The sequence below is a fragment of the Lutra lutra genome, chromosome 11 (assembly GCF_902655055.1).
Source record: "Lutra lutra chromosome 11, mLutLut1.2, whole genome shotgun sequence".
NCBI lineage: Eukaryota > Metazoa > Chordata > Mammalia > Carnivora > Mustelidae > Lutra > Lutra lutra.
The window spans coordinates 101,812,928-101,831,512 of record NC_062288.1 but is presented as its reverse complement, the minus strand read 5'-3'; the positions used below and the strand labels follow the sequence as shown (position 1 = coordinate 101,831,512).

At 41.6% G+C, this 18,585-nt stretch overlaps 1 protein-coding gene across 3 annotated transcripts in view; it reads right to left on the bottom strand.

Moving 5' to 3' along the window:
* Positions 1–18,585, bottom strand: part of CUL1 (cullin 1) — a 105,036-nt gene that overhangs the window by 27,862 nt on the left and 58,589 nt on the right. For all 3 annotated transcript variants that reach the window (XM_047695262.1, XM_047695261.1, XM_047695260.1), the window contains exons 3-8: positions 11,587–11,761; positions 9,265–9,432; positions 5,840–5,890; positions 5,336–5,426; positions 4,229–4,392; positions 94–256 (exon numbers count right to left, since the gene is read on the bottom strand). In XM_047695262.1, the coding sequence (XP_047551218.1) occupies positions 94–256; positions 4,229–4,392; positions 5,336–5,426; positions 5,840–5,890; positions 9,265–9,432; positions 11,587–11,761 (812 nt within the window). The remainder of the gene's footprint in view (positions 1–93; positions 257–4,228; positions 4,393–5,335; positions 5,427–5,839; positions 5,891–9,264; positions 9,433–11,586; positions 11,762–18,585) is intronic.

The window sequence follows — 18,585 nt, the reverse complement described above, 5'->3', positions numbered from 1 at the left end:
CATGTTGTAAGCTCTGAGTCTAGAATTTCAAACAGCTTCAACACTGCAGATCACAAGAGACATGCATGTACATCTTGAGTTTGAGAGGCTCACCTTCATTTTTGTCAGCATCCAGTAAATTCTGGAATTCTGTGTGGAAAATTTCCAAGTGTTTTTCGATGAGCACCTGCTCACACTTCCTCGCGAGTTCGTCCTGCGTGCTCTCATGCAGGTAGACCTGGACTCTCCGCTGTTCCTCGAGCAGACGGGCCTCTGCCTGCGGGGAATCATTCCAATTGAATGGTCTGGATTCCTTTTTAAAGAACTGTTACATGAGGCAAGTTCAACTCACAACCCTGCTCTAATAAATGAAGAGAAAAGGGGAGGGGTCCTTTGATTCTGGGTGAACACCAGCCATATTTAAGCCATCACAATTTTCTCTGCAATATATTTCTATTTCCAGTTTTTTTTTTTTTTTAAGATTTTATTTATTTGACACAGAGAGAGAGAGAGAGTGAGAGAGGGAACACAGGCAGGGGGAGTGGGAGAGGGAGAAGCAGGCTTCCCACAGAGCAGGGAGCCTGATGCGGAACTCGATCCAAGGACCCTGGGATCATGACCTGAGTGGAAGACAGACGCTTAAAGACTGAGCCGCCCAGGCGCCCTCCTCCAGCAACTTCTAAATGACTTGTCAAGTCTATCATTATTAGCAGTTCAAATGTGTTTATGCCGGCTTTATGTGGCATTTCACCTTTTGGGGGTACTATCCCTATTCGACTCCCTGAGAAACCTATGGATCCTCCCTTATGCGAAGACACCGTGTTCAGGGGCACCTGGGTGGCTCAGTGGGTTAAGCCTCTGCCTTCAGCTCAGGTCATGATCCCAGGGTCCGGGGATCGAGCCCCAGAGATCAAGGGGAAATCTCTGCTCAGTGGGGAGCCTGCTTCCTCCCCCCCACCTCTGCCTACTTGTGATCTATCAAATAAATAAAATCCTAAAAAAAAAAAAGACACCATGTTCAGAACCCCTGCTTCTGACCAAAAGCTACTTGAAGTCAAGAGTCACATGAATATATTCCCTGAAATGACCACATGGAAATCATTATTAGTAACCAGACTTTTAAAAAATTTTGAAAAATATTATGGCCTACTCTTGCCAATCACTGAGAACATGCCCCTATAACTTTTGGATTATTCATGCATCTCGAGTTCTTGTACCTCCCTTCAAGAAAGAGAGGAAAACAAAGATATCATTTACTAGAGCAACAAAATAAGAAGTCTGTATATTTTACAAAGTAGCACAAGATACATGTGTTTTGTAAAGTGTCACTAAGGCACCACTAAATTATCAAAGCAACGACAATATTTCAATGATAATCTCAAATTATTCAGGGGATCTGAATAAAAGAGGAAAACTATTTGGTATTATAAAAGTGCTAGGCTTTCTAAAATGATTTTCAATTTGGTATAATTTTGGAGAAACCTAGAAAAATTCAACTAGAAGAATAAACACTCAAGAGCCAAGAAAACAAGAAAAATGCAGGCAGGCTTTATGCTGTCAAGAATTACTAACGATGGGACAATTACTTAAACAACAGAAGTTAGAACCTTATTATGCATTCCAAATAGTGAAATGTGAACAACAAAATAAACTCGGGAATTGTGTCTAGTATACATCAAAATGCCAATGTCCTTAATATAGAATGATCTCTGAAAAATCAGTAAGCACTGCCCAATAAAAAATGTGAAAGGAATTTATAAAAGAAGAAATATAAAGACAACCTAAAGTTTCTCGTAGGAGTTAACAGAAGCACGGCATGTTTGGCTAATGGAATACTATTAACCAGTAAAATAAATAAATATAAAATGTGTTAATGTAATAAATAACTGTGTGTGGGGGGGGACAGGTTGTTTAAAAAAACCTACCAATTTATTCCGATTTGGTTTTATTTAATTTTAAAAAGATTTATTTATTTGAGAGAGAGAAGGGGAGAGAGAGAACATGAGAGGGGAGAGGGTCAAAGGAGAAGCAGGCTCCCGGCCGAAAAGGAAGCCCCATGCGGGACTCGATCCCAGGACTCCAGGATCATGACCTGAGTGGAAGGCAGTTGCTTAACCAACTGAGCCACCCAAGTGTCCCACCAATTTGGTTTTACATACATACTTAGTAACACTGTCCTAAGCTTAAAGGTTTATGTTATGTTTGCATATTTTCTGAAAAGTCTACAACTAATGTATATATTTTTTCTGATTAAGTTATTGTGAATAGATTTTTTTAAAAAGATTATTTGTCGGGGGAAGAGAGACAGAAAGAACACAAACAGGACCAGCAGGCAGAGGGAGAAGCAGACTCCCCGCTGAGCAAAGAGTCCAATGTAGGGCTCAATCCCAAGACCCTGAGATCATGACCTGAGCTGAAGGCAGATGCTTTACCCACTGAGCCACCCAGGTGTCCCAACAATAGGAGATCTTTATGTGCTTTAAGTCAGAAGTTCTAAGTTAAGCATGAACTGCTTCAGATCTAAAACTTCCCTAAGCCTGTTACCTCACGAATTCAAGCTGATACAGCACAGGACTGCAGACCCAAAAGCACCACTTTTCCTGTTTGAAGTTATACATGATCCCCGTGGACAGCAAAAACATACTGTCATAAACTTTGCTTCCTCCTAAAACAGACTCTCACCCTTTCCCAGATGAAAGATAAGGCTCTAGTGTCACTGCTGACTCCTTCTCTGGGGGCACAGTGGCTTTCCAGCCCCCGGAGGACAGAGGGTCGCAGCATTCTACTGTGGGACCCTTCCTGCGGGGCCAGGAGGGGAGGGAGGAATACACTGGTACCTCGGTGATCACACAAACCCTGAAGAACGGCGGGGCCTCAGTAACAGCTTCTTTTATATACAATGAAGCCAAGGCATGAGGGGCTGTAGCAGTAGGTTTTAGGAAGGACAGCCATTTGGACTCTTTGTGGATTCTCGGTCAAGCAGGCTCTCGATCATCATTGTCAGATAATTATCTGAGAACAGATCCGGTGGTCCGCTCCCCGATGGGAAAATGCAGCCAGAACACCACACACAACCGGGGTGGGACTCCCGCACTCGGGGCGGCTGGCAGGTGCTCCCACTGAGCCGCCCGAGAACTTTCCATCTCAGCACGCAGACCACGTGGCTATGCACGCCCGCCCTTCGCTCCCGTGTGGAGAGAATCAAGGGCAGAGCAGAGATCAGGCACTGTGAGCTCGGCCTCCTGGAGATCCCGCACATCTCGGACAGGGGTCAGAAAACGAGAGCCTACGGGCCAAACCCTGCCTGGCGGTAAAATTTCACCGGACCACGGCGACACTCGCCTGTGCAGAAGCTGTCACGGGCTGCTCTTTTCATGGCAGAGCCCAGCGGCTACAGCGGAGACCAGGGAGCGAGCACGAAGGCCAAGCTATTTGCTACCTGACCCTTGACGGAATGGGTTTGCTAGTTCCTCACCTAGGTCCCTCCTCACAGTGAGAAGTGCAGGATACCTGTCTTCCTGAGAAAGAGAACCCAAAAGCCACTTACACTAGAACTTCACTGCAAATCTGAGCACAGAAATTCTGATCTCAGATTCCGTTGTCTCAGAGGGACCTCCTCCACTAGGAACTCGAAAGCTGTACTGGAGATCGTTAGAGAGTATTCCAGATGTGAAAAAGCAAACATCTAAAATTTGGAAATCTTGGGACACCTGGGTGGCTCAGTCAGTTAAGCTGCTGCTTTTGGCTCAGGTCATGATCTCAGGGTCCTGGGATGGAGTCCCACATCGGGCTCCTTGCTCGGCGGGGAGCCTGCTTCTCTCTCTGCCTCTGCCTGCCTCTCTGCCTACTTGTGATTTCTCTCTCTCTGACAAACTAATAAATAAAATCTTTAAAAAAATTGGCAAATCTAGTAACAGTTGTTTCTTGAACACGTCTCTTCTCACTGACACAGGACTGCGGTTCTCACTAGACACACGCAGACGTGCTGGGGGACTGCTCAGGGCCCAGAAGTGACGTGGCTATTTCCATCCTCAGAGCAGCAGAGAGAACACGAAGCCATGATGCTCAGATGAATTTATAAAAGCTGCTCGGGGCCCCGGGAGAAACACCGGCACCTGCCCGGATGGTACAGGACAACAGGGCCCGAAAGGTGACCTGTGCGGAAGCTGCCTACGTGAGAAAGGAGAGCTCACCGGAGCGGCGGGGACTGTTCTCACTTCGGTCACCACACGCGCCACCGTTAACTTACCTTCTTCATATACTCAGTAACTGGGTTCTGCTGTAAGAATTCAGTGCTCTCCCTGGTATAGAATCTCTCTGTGTCAGCCAAAAACTGAGATTCAAAGGACTCTTTATACACTGTCAGCGTAGGGCCCTTGGCAAATGCATCATCTTCATTCAGTCCCAATTCCACTAGAAACAAAGAGGAACTATATTTCAATTACCCCAGTTTTTATTATATTTTACCCAATATACCCACGTGTGTAGCATTCAGTGTAAGTTTATAAGGTGAACGGACAATGACAAGGCTGAAGGTCAATCTCTTGCTCACTGGTACTCAAGTACACTGTTCCCGTGAAAGAGAAAAAGACACAAAATCCAAGACATGAAAGCAGGTAATTCTGACCCATGGCCAAGCATGCTTCAGTTATCACGCAGTGCATTTAAAAAAACTCTTGTATTTCTAAAAGCCTAAAAATAATAAACATGGCATTTATTTTTAACTGAAGCATAACTGCCGAACAGCCTCCTGGTTTCCGGGCTCCGTCACAGCAAGCTGGTATTTGGGTACAAGACGGTCCCCACAGTTAAGTCTAGTCCCCATCTGTCCCTCGAAGAGTCATTACAATATTACTGCTTCTCCCCATGCTGCACCGTATCCCCCCGCCGACTTAGTTTATAACGAGACGTTTAGAGCTCCTAATCCCCTTCACCAATTTCACCTGCTCCCTAAAAAGGTCTTAACTTCCAGAGAAATATGATGCCACCTAAGTTTTTAAAACACTGCCTTAGCTTACTGGTTTCTCAACCTCAATTTTTCAACCTGATAGACAGTCTGGTTATCATCCGTTAATGACACTCAACTATATCATATATATAGTAGCTCAATGCGAGCCCAGAAAATAACTCAAATGTCTAATTCCTCAAAGTTCCCTTAAGGTACAAAGATCAAACAATTCTTATGATGGGTAAAAGTGAACAGAATCACACTAACTTAGAGAGAATTCCGACTGCCCTCTAACTGCAAACAATATTCTTAAATCTACGGAAGTGTCTGCAAGTGAACCCGGCAGAACACCGTTACGGCTGCCATTGGGTACAAAAACTCTAGCCACATTGAAGGGAGACTGTTTACCGTAAGACTGTACAACTCCACTTATCAGTCTTGTATTGATGGTTTCACCGTTTCTCTCCTTTTCGATCAGTTTTAAAACAGCATTCGTTACCTTCGGGAAGAACAAAGAAAGAGAGACATGTAGGTCTTAGGCTACAGGATGCGGATTCCTACACATCTCTCAGCCTGAGCTCACGAGACAGTGCAAGATGGAAGATACTTGCAGGACACACTAAAGGAAGGGGAGACAATGGCCAAGGAGCAAATCTGCAAGGGATTTTTTTTTTTTAAGATTTTATTTATTTATGACAGAGAGAGAGAGATCCCAAGGAGGCAGAGGCAGGCAGAGAGAGGGGTGGAAGCAGGCTCCCCGCTGAGCAGAGAGCCCAATGCGGGACTTGATCCCAGGACCCTGAGACCATGACCTGAGCCGAAGGCAGAGGCTTTAACCCACTGAGCCACCCAGGCGCCCCCCTGGGAGGGATTTTGAAAGGAGAACAGCACACGCTCACCCCAAGTACGTACCTGCTTGTTCAGCGGCCTGAACAGACAGTCTCTCCAAGTCACCAATGCAAGCTGCGTGACAAGAAAACAGAGAAGCGTAAAATGTCCATATTTTTACCACTTTTTTTAGGACGGAAGACACAAGAATCCGCCTGAATCTCACTGATCCATATTTCTCGATTACAACTGGGCACAAATCGATCATCATGATGAAACGAGAGCCACTCTCTCGAGTTCACGACTTCAGGAAGTATCAGAGTACAGATGTTTTTTAGCTCACACTTTAATAATTAAGATAAAAAGAAAATCTGGGTTTTAGGAGAAGATACATATCAGCTTACAGGACAACAGTGGAGTCAACCTCTAACACTGTTCCCTGATCTAACACACTGAATGAAGATAATCCCTTTTATCATAGTTTCCTAATAGTAAAATAAGTAACAGACCAAGTTTTGTATCTTAATTGTGGTGATTTATGTTGCCTGGATGCATACAACCGAAAATGCACCAAAATTACATAGAGGCAATTCATTATACACAAATTACTCAGATTTCCCATTTTACTTGTATTTGGGGGGGGGGGGCGGTTCTTTAATGAAGTTTTTAAACTTTCCACAGAGGTAATACCAGAAAATCACTGGTAAAAGTCACTATAAAATGTCCCCCCAAGAGAGAAATGTTGTAATTTGTTCCCGATTTTTAAGCTGTTTGTTAAGAGGGGTACTTCTCAGAGTAAAATTCGTATTTACAAGGTTCAGGACTCAAAACAAACTGAGGAACTCACACATAAATGCTTTCAGTCTCGTTCTCCCCAAATTTAACCACAGATAAAGCTGGGTTTACAGAAGATCTGTATTTCAGAAACGATTATATGTAATTTAATCAATTAACGAACTGAGTGATATTTCTACCACACGAGAAAAGACAGTATGAAAGCAATATTTAAGAGAAAGTTGTTTTTTAATTATATTAAAAAATTTTAATTCCAGGACAGTTAACCAAGTTATACTGGTTTCCAGGGTCCAGCAATCCTACACATCATCCCCTGCCCATCGCAGTGAGCACATGGAGTGCTTCCCTGTTGTCCCCTTGCTTCCACCCACCCTCCCTCCTGGTAACCATCAGCTTGTCCTCTATAGGGAAAACTCTGGTTTTTGGTTTGTCTCTTTTTCTTGGTCTGTTTCTTAAGTTCCACATATGAGTGAGATCATATGGTGTTTGTCTTTCTCTGACTGGCTGATTTTGCTTAGCGTAATTCTCTTCAGAGCCATCCATGTTGCTGCCAATGGCGAGATTTCATTCTAAGAGAAAACTATTTAGTATGAATACATACTTGTGTAATATTAGCATAAAAATAAGACTTCAGAATTATTTAAAACTATGATAACCAAAAAGATGCTGGAAAGGAAGAGGCTCGTTTTTCAGGAGAAATGCAACCCGGGGCAATTATCCGGAAAATACATTTCTCCCTGGTCAAGTTCTCTGTCGCTCTCCTTTCTCGACTCTTCAGACTTGCTCGATGCAGGAGTGTGGCAGGAGGGAAAAGGCGATGTCATGGCTGTGAACTCCTACTGAAGGCATTCTACACCTTCAAAAGTAACTTTTTCCCAAACATTTTTCTAAATGAAGACAGCCTTAGACAGGTCTAATTCAACTCTGGATGATTTGTCATTTGGACGGAAGAAGGAAGAAGGGTTGGCAAGGTAAGAAAGAAAGGCCAGTGGTACACCAGAGAGAGATCAGAGGAAGAGTGTCAGGGAAAAAATCTTGCTCAATCACTTTAATGTACCAATAATGAAATTAATTCATGTCTTCTGGTGGACATGAAAGGAAGACAACTTTCTATAATTAAAAAGGAAGAATTAGGAGAAAAAAAGTCAAACTATATTTTTTGACAAATCATCCCCACCTTTTGGAACTTCTTGAAGATACAATGAGAGATCACTGTGCCCCCCGGTTCCACGGCTGATGCTTAAACTTTAAATGAACTCATCAGGTTCACTGGAAGAGCACACAGAGGAAATTCTGCTTCTAGACAGGGATATTAATCGGCCTCTGCTACAATGTATGGCTGCCCATTATATTACCAAATGGTAACTACAGGATTTAAGGATGTAGGAAGTATGAATTTTCAAAGTAAATAAAAAAATAAAAGCAGTCCAATCTTGAGGTATACTTATACTTCCACTTCCTTTAATCGTTCTTGAATATGGTACACAAAAATCTAAGTTATAATGATTTTTAGGAGTCTGTGATGTTATTGCAGGGTACACACGGTGTTTCGGGTCAATGTGGGATCCAAGAGGAAATCAACCCAAATCATGCTGATTCCTACACCGACAACTTTTTGGTCTCAAGAAAGCATTTGCAAATGGAAAAGAAAAGGGCAAGGACAAACGGCTTGAATCAAAACACTAAACCTAGAAAGTTTTGTGCAAACTATACAACCAAGTACCTTTACGAAGTAACTGTTTGGCAGAGAATATGAACTCTATAAGTCGTAAGAGTGTCACACATCTATGATACATCATGTTTTCCTCTTATTAAATTGTCGATAGTGAAGCAATAAGGTACGGTATTATACCAACATTCTCGGATATGGAGAGAACCTCATTGTGCAGAACTTGACATCTTCATACCACTGGTCTGAAGAGAGTATAGCGTGTGCATCGGACAGCCTGTTCTGAACAGACGGCCCGTGCTGCGGTCGAGTCCTCCCCTTCACCGCGTTCTGACACTGGTGCTCCCACCTGACTGCACGTCAGACGGAGTGAGAGGGCCTGCGACCACACACTGCTGGGCCCCAGTCATCTGAGTTTCTAACAAGTTCTCAGGGGTCCGAGATGTGGCAGGTTCGGCGATCACATTTTGGAAACCTATGGGCCTAGAACAAGCTTCCCTGACTGAAGAAACGTGATAATGAAGATGATTTAATCGTGCGAACTCTGCCTTTTCAAAATCTATTTTCATGGGGTCTAAAAGAAACCTTCAGTTTCCGGTCATATTGTTCATATTGTCATACTGTATTATTTTGTAAAGTGAGAGGATAGGAGGACCTCTCCCAGGACAGTCCTCTCCTTGAACAGTTTCTTAAATCCCAAGACCCCAAGGGCCGATCCGTGAGGCCTGGGTTTCGGGCCGGGGCTGCATCTGCCGGACGTGGGCAGTGCATGGGAGGCCAGTGCTAAAACTGGGACAGTGCCAGGCTGCACCGGATGGCTGGTCAAACAACTACAGAAGAAACTTGTTATCAGCCCGTGCATCCTTCCCCTTTCCTGCCCCCAAGATATTTAAGGGTCATTTATTGATAAATTAAAGTAGAAGGAATTAGCCTACTATTCTGAAAAGGGCTTCACATTTGCCTAGATTCCCCTACTGATAGGATCTGGTATCACTAAGAAAATACACATGTGAAAAGTGTTTAAAAAATAATACGTATTTCTTACAGAATAGATCTCATAGATTCCTTTTCGTCCCTCATCACATTCACGGCGAACCCAATGTCTGTTGAGGTAGGCACAAATTCCATTCAGCACTTTGCTTGAAAATCGATAATCCTCCCACTGCTGCGTGTAGAACTTGAGGACACTCTCATCCATCAAATCTTCTCCATCCTAAAAACAAGTTCACTCAAGCTCTTAATTTGTCACACGATAAAGACAAAAATTAACTAAAACAAATCTACTGCAGTAAAATACATTGATGTGTTTGGTTTTAGATGAGCTTTTTGTTTTGTATACAAAAACATGCTCATTAATACCAACTCTCACCAGACCACAGCTTGTGAGAATCAGACTAGAGAATTTTTTTTTTGATGAAACAGTTTAAAGAGTGAATTTTAATAAAATTTTTTTCAAAGTGCAACTTTTTCATTGTGGTATTAAATATGCATATATACTCAAAGAAGCTGGAATATTTATTTATTTAGAACCTTGAACTGTTAGAATGAGAGTAATTTGTTTTTTTTTAACAAGCAAGGAATTCACCTCAAAATCATCCCTATTTTTGATATTTTCTATTAAAAATTAAAATGTCCTATGACCACAGGGCTAATACTATTGGATTTTTTTTTAATGCCTCTTTTTCCTTCATTAAATTTTATCTAAAAACGATACATGTATAGTTTTTGTAGTAATCTGTCACGTTTCTGTAAAAATAAAGTAAGCATAATGGTGCAATATTTCTTCCTCTTTACCAAGACCTCAAGGGGAAAATGTTCATTTATTAAAATTATTTTTACCAAGATTTCCACAACTTAAACCACAAATTTTTATGTAAAGGACCAACTTGACATTTTTTTTCAGGTATTAACGACATCCACAAGGTAAAGCCTATCCTTGGAAAACTGCACGTTCCATGCAGTGTCCCTGACAGATCCTGCGGCAGAAAAGCAGCAGCCGAGGAGGGAGGAAGCCCCGCCGGGGACTAAGGCCCTGGGCAAGCCGCCCCCTTTGCTCACCTCGTCTTCAGCTGGACTGTAAGAAGCCCAAGTGCCACAAACATGTGGTACACGCATGATCCCACAAGCCGCGCGAAAACCTGACGGCATCTTGATACACCCACGTTTCTGTTCATTTATATTTAAATAAAGGAACTATAAAATGGAAAGCTGAGCCCCTCTGGATTATGGTACATGACCTTTCCTTAAAAATGCAAAGATATCACTGATACGGCCCGGCCACCAATACTCTCATACAACACGCCACACTACTACTCCTCGCTTCAATGCTGAAGAATAACTCATTCCAGTGTGCGCTTCACCAAGCGTTGTGAATAAAAATAAGGACACAGTGGGTTTGGCAGGACATCAGAAACACTGTTTCAGGAACATGAAAATTTTAGTCACAATTTGTGGTCAACCAACTATGGCCTGTTAGAATGATACTAAGTTTCCAATTACCTTGTAAAATGCATTAGGAAAACAATTTTGAAGCATGCTGAAATGTTTGCCTAATACCTGTGTAAATAAAGAAGTCTTTAAAGGATATACACGGAGCACAAAGTTGCCAGGGCAGAAGGTGGAGAGGTCTTCATTCTCTCTACGTGATACGGGCAGCACCAGCTGAAGGGGCCACTTGCCCATCCTGGGGCTGGATGGAAGGCACCACACTGCCTTTGTCAGAGAGGATGGAGAAGGCAGAAGAGGAAGGGGAAAAAACTCCCACCACTGCCTGAGCAATGGCCTAGAGCGGGAGGAACCTATACTCAAAGGCCACGGATATTTGTAGAAAAACCCAACCTAGCCAAGAGCACGATTTCACTGTGGTTCTGAAATATACTACATGACCTTGTGCAAAAGGCAAGGTCACATGGGAAAAATGTGATTTCCGAAGGCTGGATAATCTTATGATCATTTATACATTTGTATACAAAATTTATACATTTGTATACAAAACACACTGGGTTCAAAATACAACATTAGTCATCTGAATTCATAATTATATGCCTGAAATTAGAAGATTCATCAATTTCTAGCAACCAAATATAAAATGGTTAGTAATTTAAGGAACGTACTACTATGGTATAGCTATCAAAAACTTCTCATTAACAAATTAAAAAAACAGAAAAGGGCTTATGAAAGTTTCACCTTCACGACAGGTAAAAGACTAAGCAATAGCAAAACACCTTCATGCACACATCAATGCTGGAAACAATGAACACAACGTTAACAGTGCAAGATTCAGCATTCACTCGTTAGAATCATCACTTCACTACTACTTTTTCATGTTCTATTATAAAATGGTCAGCATGTATGTTAAACATCTTACCTTAAGAAGATTTGTCAAGTAATTCTTCAAAAATTCTTTAAGTCGTTTGTATAATTCCAAGCCAACAAACTGAGCTCCCCCAGGCGTCTGTCCCTTTTTCGATTTGGAAGGAGGGACGCCAGCCCCTCGGGCTTGGTTTGACTGGTGAACACTCGTGCAGTAGTTATAAACATGACTTGGAGAAAAGTTAAGGAAGTCAACACACATCATCAATGTCAACAATGATTAATACTGCAATACTTTTAAAGAAAATATATTTATACCAATATTTCCCATCTATCAACACAAATCTGTTAAAACTAGAGTGGAAAAAAGATTCCATTCAACACCATAAAGCTGAAGTCAATTAGCATTTCTGCAGGCCCAGGGAGCAGCCTGCTGAGAACGATGGAACGTTCTGAGGAAGGCTGCCGAAGAAACGTAGGACTTTCTAATCACGTAACATGATTGACCTTATGGGATATTGTCCTGAGAGTGTATCAGAAGGCATGAGAAGAACTGGCAATTGGTACAAAGCTTCCAAATGAGAGGAAAAAAAGCAATTATCACCTTCAAGAAAAACAAAAAGCTATAACCACAGTATTATGATGCTTAGCTGTATTTCTAGAAGCATACATTTTAATTCTCAAAATAACTACAACTTTACTTTAAAATTATTTATAAATGAATTTAAAGCTATACTTTGCAGACGAAGGGCAAAACGCAAAAGAAATGGCAGTGCAAGAGACGACTTATTACTACCAAAAGTCGCGGGTGTGTAAAACCGGCCAATCACAGAGAGCAGGGCTCCTGCCCTGCTAAGAGGGTTGGAGATGCGGGAATCAGAGAAGACACTGCTAGAGACAGCAAGCAGCTGTGGGGGGCCGCTGAGCATGGGAGACAGGACGGCTAAGGCAGAGAACCACTGTACTTGTAACCTTTCATACTATCTCAGTTTGCCAGCATGTAGTACTTCTGGGCTGAAGCTAACTGAATGATTTAGGAAGAAAAATCCGTAAGGCAAAATATTCTGACCCATTTGTTTCAAGTCAGTGGATAAAGATAGAAGAGATTTCAAAGAATATCCCATACTCCAAAATACATCACAAATACATTAAGAATGAAAATATACAAACTGAAACCATAAAACAAAATATACACAGACATTTGATCTCAGATTGGGGAAGGCTTTTCTAAGCAAAATCATCAAAGCTCTGAAATTCTGAAAATATTTCAGAAAAAGTGATCTTCAATGAGTGACTATCTTTAACCAATTAAAATAATTAAAAAGTGTGAAAAAGTTAACCTCCATAGGAACATAGGCAGGGTAAACCAACAGAAAATCCCAAAGCTGAAAAATATATATTAATGGGCAAGGGTCTAAACAAAACAAAAAACAAAACAAAAAAACCTTCAACCTCAGCAGTAATCAAAGAACTATGCCTTAAAACAATGAATCGTTTTATTAAATGTTTCAAATGTACAAGAATGGCAGATTTTAACACAGGGTGATCTCTCATAAAACTCATGATCCAGTCTGGACAAATCTCATATTCCCACGCCTGTCTCATTCTACCTACATCCCTCCTCAACTTTTTAGGAAATTAAATAGAGCAGATTTGCAGCAGACCTGCCTCACAGTCCTCCCGAATGCCATTTCTCCTCCTCTCCCTTGGGGCAAACAGCCCCATCATGTGGTGCCTGGCATTCCTGTGAAGGTCTTCAGAGCTTGCTGTGAAACGACGCAAGAAACCGCTTTTCCACCTGTACTCAAACATCAGATACAGTAAGATCCACTAAGAAATTACAGTAAGATCCATAATAAGAAATTATCCATCTTCCTGTCCACGGACCCTACCAGTGATCACTTGGGTTCCAACTTGGGGTATTTACAAACAAAGCTGCAGAGAACAGTACTAGCAAGTTCCCTCACATACATGTTCGAGTTTCTCACAGTACAGAATCGACAGGTGACAGGAGAGGGCCACCACGCACTCGAGGACACTTTGTCGGATGTGCTCTACAAGCCACCGGGCAGCCACCGGCAGTGCACGCATTTCATTGCCTACCTCCAAATCGTGGCCTGTCCCGGTTTTCATCAGCATTTGTCTGATTACAGGGAGACTAAGCAGCTTTGGAATTTATCATTTTCATTTTCCCCCCTGTATATTCTCTGTCCTATCCTTCATAATCTTTTCAAAAACAGAGTCTGCTCAGACACTGATGATGACTGTATAACACGATACAATCCCTTTGGAAAAAAGGGGCAGTTTCTTCTACAAACAGTGGTAGATGCGTGGAGCAGCATAACGCTCAGCGGTGTAAAAAAATGCATCACGCATCAAATCTTAAAAACATGTCAAAGGGGAAAAAGCCAGATATGCATGGTTCCATTGACAGGAGGTTCTCAAACAGGCAAAAGTCATCTATTGATAGAAATGAGGAGTGATTTCTTCTTCCCTGGAGGGCAAAGACTGACCACCTCTGTACCTTGAGTAGATACCGTTTACCTGGGTGTATATTCATGTCAAAAAAATTAAAAAAAAAAAAATTCAAACTATCTCCCCCTTAAGATCAGTGCAACACCGTATGTGAATTTTGCCTGAAAAACTTTAAAAATGTAAGCACGTAATAAGTGTTACAAACTACTGTACACCGAAGTGTATAGTGAAAATCCTTGCTTTATCAATTACATAGTCGTTACTATCTTCTCGTAGTTTGTAGCCTAACGTTTTTTTAAAGGAAAGCACCATATAAAGAGAAATTCTTATTTGCCATCATCAAATTTTCACAAATTTTCTCTTACGGCTTACACTTTCTTAGGTAGGAAATCCTCTTCTCTGCTAAGGCGCTAGGACGAGTATATTTTCTTCTATAGCTGATTTTGCACTGAGATTTCTAGTCTACCTAAAGTAAAACTGTGCATGAGGAAGAAATATAATTGTATGTTTCTCTGCAGCGATATGCAACGGTTCACAAACCATGTATGACATCATCTATCCTTTCCCCACTCTGGGTACTGCTGCTTCTAGAAAACTGTCCACTTCAGTGAAATTTTCAACTATCCTGCCCACTTGTCCAGTCTCTTTTATAAAACCTGTTCTGTGATGTACTTATTTTAAATGTTTTTATGATTAATCATGCAGAAAACCAGTTTGGGGGTTATTTTTATTACTCTTTTTAATGTACTTCTTTATATTATTCTCTAAAAATCCTTGTTCTGGTGGTGTTAGCTTTGTAGTCTTTGTTCTTTTTAATAGAAGCATTTAAAACTTCAGATTTTTTTTCTTTTTCACATCATCTGGTCCTATATGTATGGGTTTTCCTTACTGTTCAGTTGTATTTTCTCTCTTTCATTATTAGTTCTCTTAAGAGTTATTTAGGATTTTTTAGATTTCCAAAGTGACCTCTTTTTTTTTAACTTCTAAACAAACCCCTTAATTTCATCTTAGAATTAATCAGATAATGTTATTTCTTTGATAGTTTTTAAAAATGTGATGAGACCTATAGCTGTGATTTTCTTAAAATGCGCTTGAAAGGAATTCCCATTCTCTAGCTTTTGGGTACAGGGAACCATTAGAACAAGTTGGTCAACTCTGTTTTTCAAATCTTAGTGATTTGTCTGTTTATTAATTACTGAGAATTTTTTAACAGGTATATAATTACAGATTTCCTAGTTTCTCTTATATGTCTCTAAAATACATCACATATTTTGAGGCTGTTAACAAATATATAAACTTTGAATAATATCACTGATAACTCATTCTTTTTATCACAGGAGGTAACTGTGTTTACTCTTCACAATAGTGCCTTAGAAAATCCACTGGAGCAGATGTTAGTACGCTTACTCCTATCTCTGGTTAGAATTTAGCTCAAATATATTTGTTCCACTTCATTTGCAACTTTTACATCTCTGTGCCTTGGCATGTCTATTGCAAACCACAGCAAAATGCAGCATTGGAAAAAAAAAATGGTGGAAGTCTAACCGTCTCTGATGGGTAAGTCTGGTTTTATCATAACACCAAAATATAAATATACTTTCACATATTGTTTTATGCATTGCTATCTGGATTTTTACTGTCCTGTTTTTTTTGTTTGTTTGTATTTTTTGTTTTGTTTTCTTTCTGTTGGATTGATGGGTCCCTTAATCTGCTCTAGTTTTTTACATCATTCTGGAGTTAATGCACTTTATTTGGTTATCTTGAAATCTAACATGCATTCTTTGCCTTTCACCAGTTCTGGAAAATTCTTGGGTTGCCATCTCTTGAAATACTTCTGTTCCCATACTTTCTAATATATTTATGTCAAACATTTTCATGTCAACTTCTGTATCTCAATTCATGTCTTCAGTTCTGTTCCACCACGTTATCTTTGCTCAAACTTTCTACTTTTTCTTGATTTTCCATCTAGTTAAGTGATTCTGAAAGAATCTGTGTCAAATTTGCTGTCTACTTATAAACATTTTATTTTACAACTCTAGAAGTTTCTGGGTCCCATCCTCCCACCCCTTGGTTTCTAGTTTCTTTTTAAAGTCTGTTTCCTTTCTCCTGTTTTATTCCTTTGTATTTTTGATTCTTTTATGTAACCACTTTTCACGTTCTTAGGGGCACCCTCTGAAGATGCTTTTGTTTGACGTTCTTGGGCTCTCATTCTGCTGTTCCTTCTGTGTGACTTGTTCTCAGATTCTCTCCTCTGCTTTGTAACCTTCATTTCCAAGCAGGGAAATCCCTCCCAAAGCTAGTAATACGAACTCAAACCCAAGGTAACAAATTCTCCAGACATTCCCCACTCCCCCCACACCCACAGCTTGGCTGGAACTACTTTCTAGCTGCCTCCAGGGCAGAGTGAGTCCATTACTTTTCCAGTTCACCTTGTCACTGAAGATCTCCATGGAAACAGCAGCTTCACCCTTCCTTGCCCGGGTACAAGGCTTTGCCTCCTTTGCTGTGTGGCCTCTGTCTTCCACCACCCCACCCGTGACTGGTGCCCAAATCCTCATACAGGCACACAGACACTCCTAATTTTGACCTAGCACCCATTTCTAGGTGTTTGGGTCCATGGAATGTTTTTTTCCTTTTTTTTTTTTTAAGATTCTGTCCATTCACCTGCGAGAGAGACAGACAGTGAGAGTGCCCGCACAAGCAGGGGGAGCGGCAAGCGGGAGGAGAGGGAGAAGCAGACTCCCTGGTGAGCAAAGAGCCTGCCCTGTAGGGCTGGATCCCAAGACCCTGGGATCATGACCGGAGCCAGAAGCAGATGCTTAACCGACTGAGCCACCCAGGTATTCCTCCAAGAAATTGTTTTCCCCCCTAAGAAATTCCTTAGGTTACCTTGTTTACACGGACTTGTATTTCATGGCAATATATGCATCTCCAGCTATTAAATTAACAAAGGCCTTTTAAAAAAACAAGCCCAATGACAGCTGAAGTGCAGGAAAATGGGAGCTTCAGAACGTACACAATTACGATTTTTCTGGAATAAAATTTGGAAATATTCAAAAGCCTTAAAGTGCATTACTTTGATACAGCAATTATATTCATAAGCATCTATCATGGAGAAATTATCACAGAAGCATAAAAATACTTAGTGAACTACACAGCATCGCTCACAACGGCAAAAACCTTATGTATCATTATTTTAAGTACCACTAAGAAAATGCTGTCAATTATTTTATATTTAAAGATTAGCTGTTTAGACTTAAACAGATTTATCCTAACACTCTTTGTAAGTAAAGTTAAATGAACTGAGACATTCCCGAAAGCTTTCCCAGTCTCATTCCGCTGAGTCCCTCTTAAGCAGGTCTGTATTTCCCACGTACCACCATCCTCTGGCTCACCGAGGATGTGCGCACGGCCTACGAGCTGTCCACAGAGCAACCGAGGACTTCCGCACTTCCTTCTCACCTGCTCCCACCCACTTTGTAAGTTTTGGCCCTAAGCTTGCCTCATATTGAAAGTTTCATTCAGGGGTGCCTGGGTGGCTCAGTTGGTTGAGTGTCTGTCTGCCTTTGGCTCAGGTCACCATCCCAGGGTCCTGGAATCCAGCCCCATGTTGGGCTCCGTGCTCAGTGAGAAATCTGCTTTTCCCTCTCCCTGATTGTGCGTTCTCCCCTCTCCCTCAAATAAATGTATAAAATTTTTCAAAATTCTTAAAAGGTTTTTTCAGGATTGATTCTTCACAAAGTCCGTAATGGTCTGCTGACAGAACGAGGTGCAGCCGAGTCCGCAGGTGCCCGTAACGACCTCTGTATCATGACGGCCACCCGACCAACTACGGTACCGGGCCACCCACACGAGGACGCACTTAAAAAAAAATAAATAGGGACGCCTGGGTGGCTCAGTTGGTTGGATGACTGCCTTCGGCTCAAGTCATGATCCCGGAGTCCCGGGATCAAGTCCCGCATCGGGCTCCCAGCTCCATGGGGAGTCTGCTTCTCCCTCTGACCTTCTCCTCGTTCATGCTCTCTCTCACTGCCTCTCTCTCAAATAAATAAATAAAATATAAATAAATAAATAAATAAATACCCAAATCTAGAATCAATGAACTGTGGTACATTCACAGACCGATATTAAAATATGTTAAAAAGATGCCAATAAATGAAAGAGCAGCTTAGAATGACAGCATCTCAGTCTGGCCCCGTCAGACACGGAAATAAAAGGTGATGCATCCATTTGGACCTTATTTTTTTTAAGTTTTTATTTAAATAATCTCTGCACCGAATGTGGGCCTGAACTCATGACCCTGAAAGTTAAATAAAAACTTTTAGGCACAGATTTCTTTCTCCTTCACCAAGTACCCTTGCCAGAGGAAAGGCCAGCGCGCTGAAAACACTCCCCCCCCCCCCGCCCCCACCATTCCGCCCTCCCAGCCTCACCTCCTCAAAGAGGACCTGGACCCAAGGCAAGGAACCTGGGCCTCATGGAACAAGCCAAAGGCACCACTGCAGTGGAAAGGAAACCTCTTTTAAAGTTTCTACCCAGTTTAACTCCACATTCATCCCCAAGTTAGGATGACCCTCCC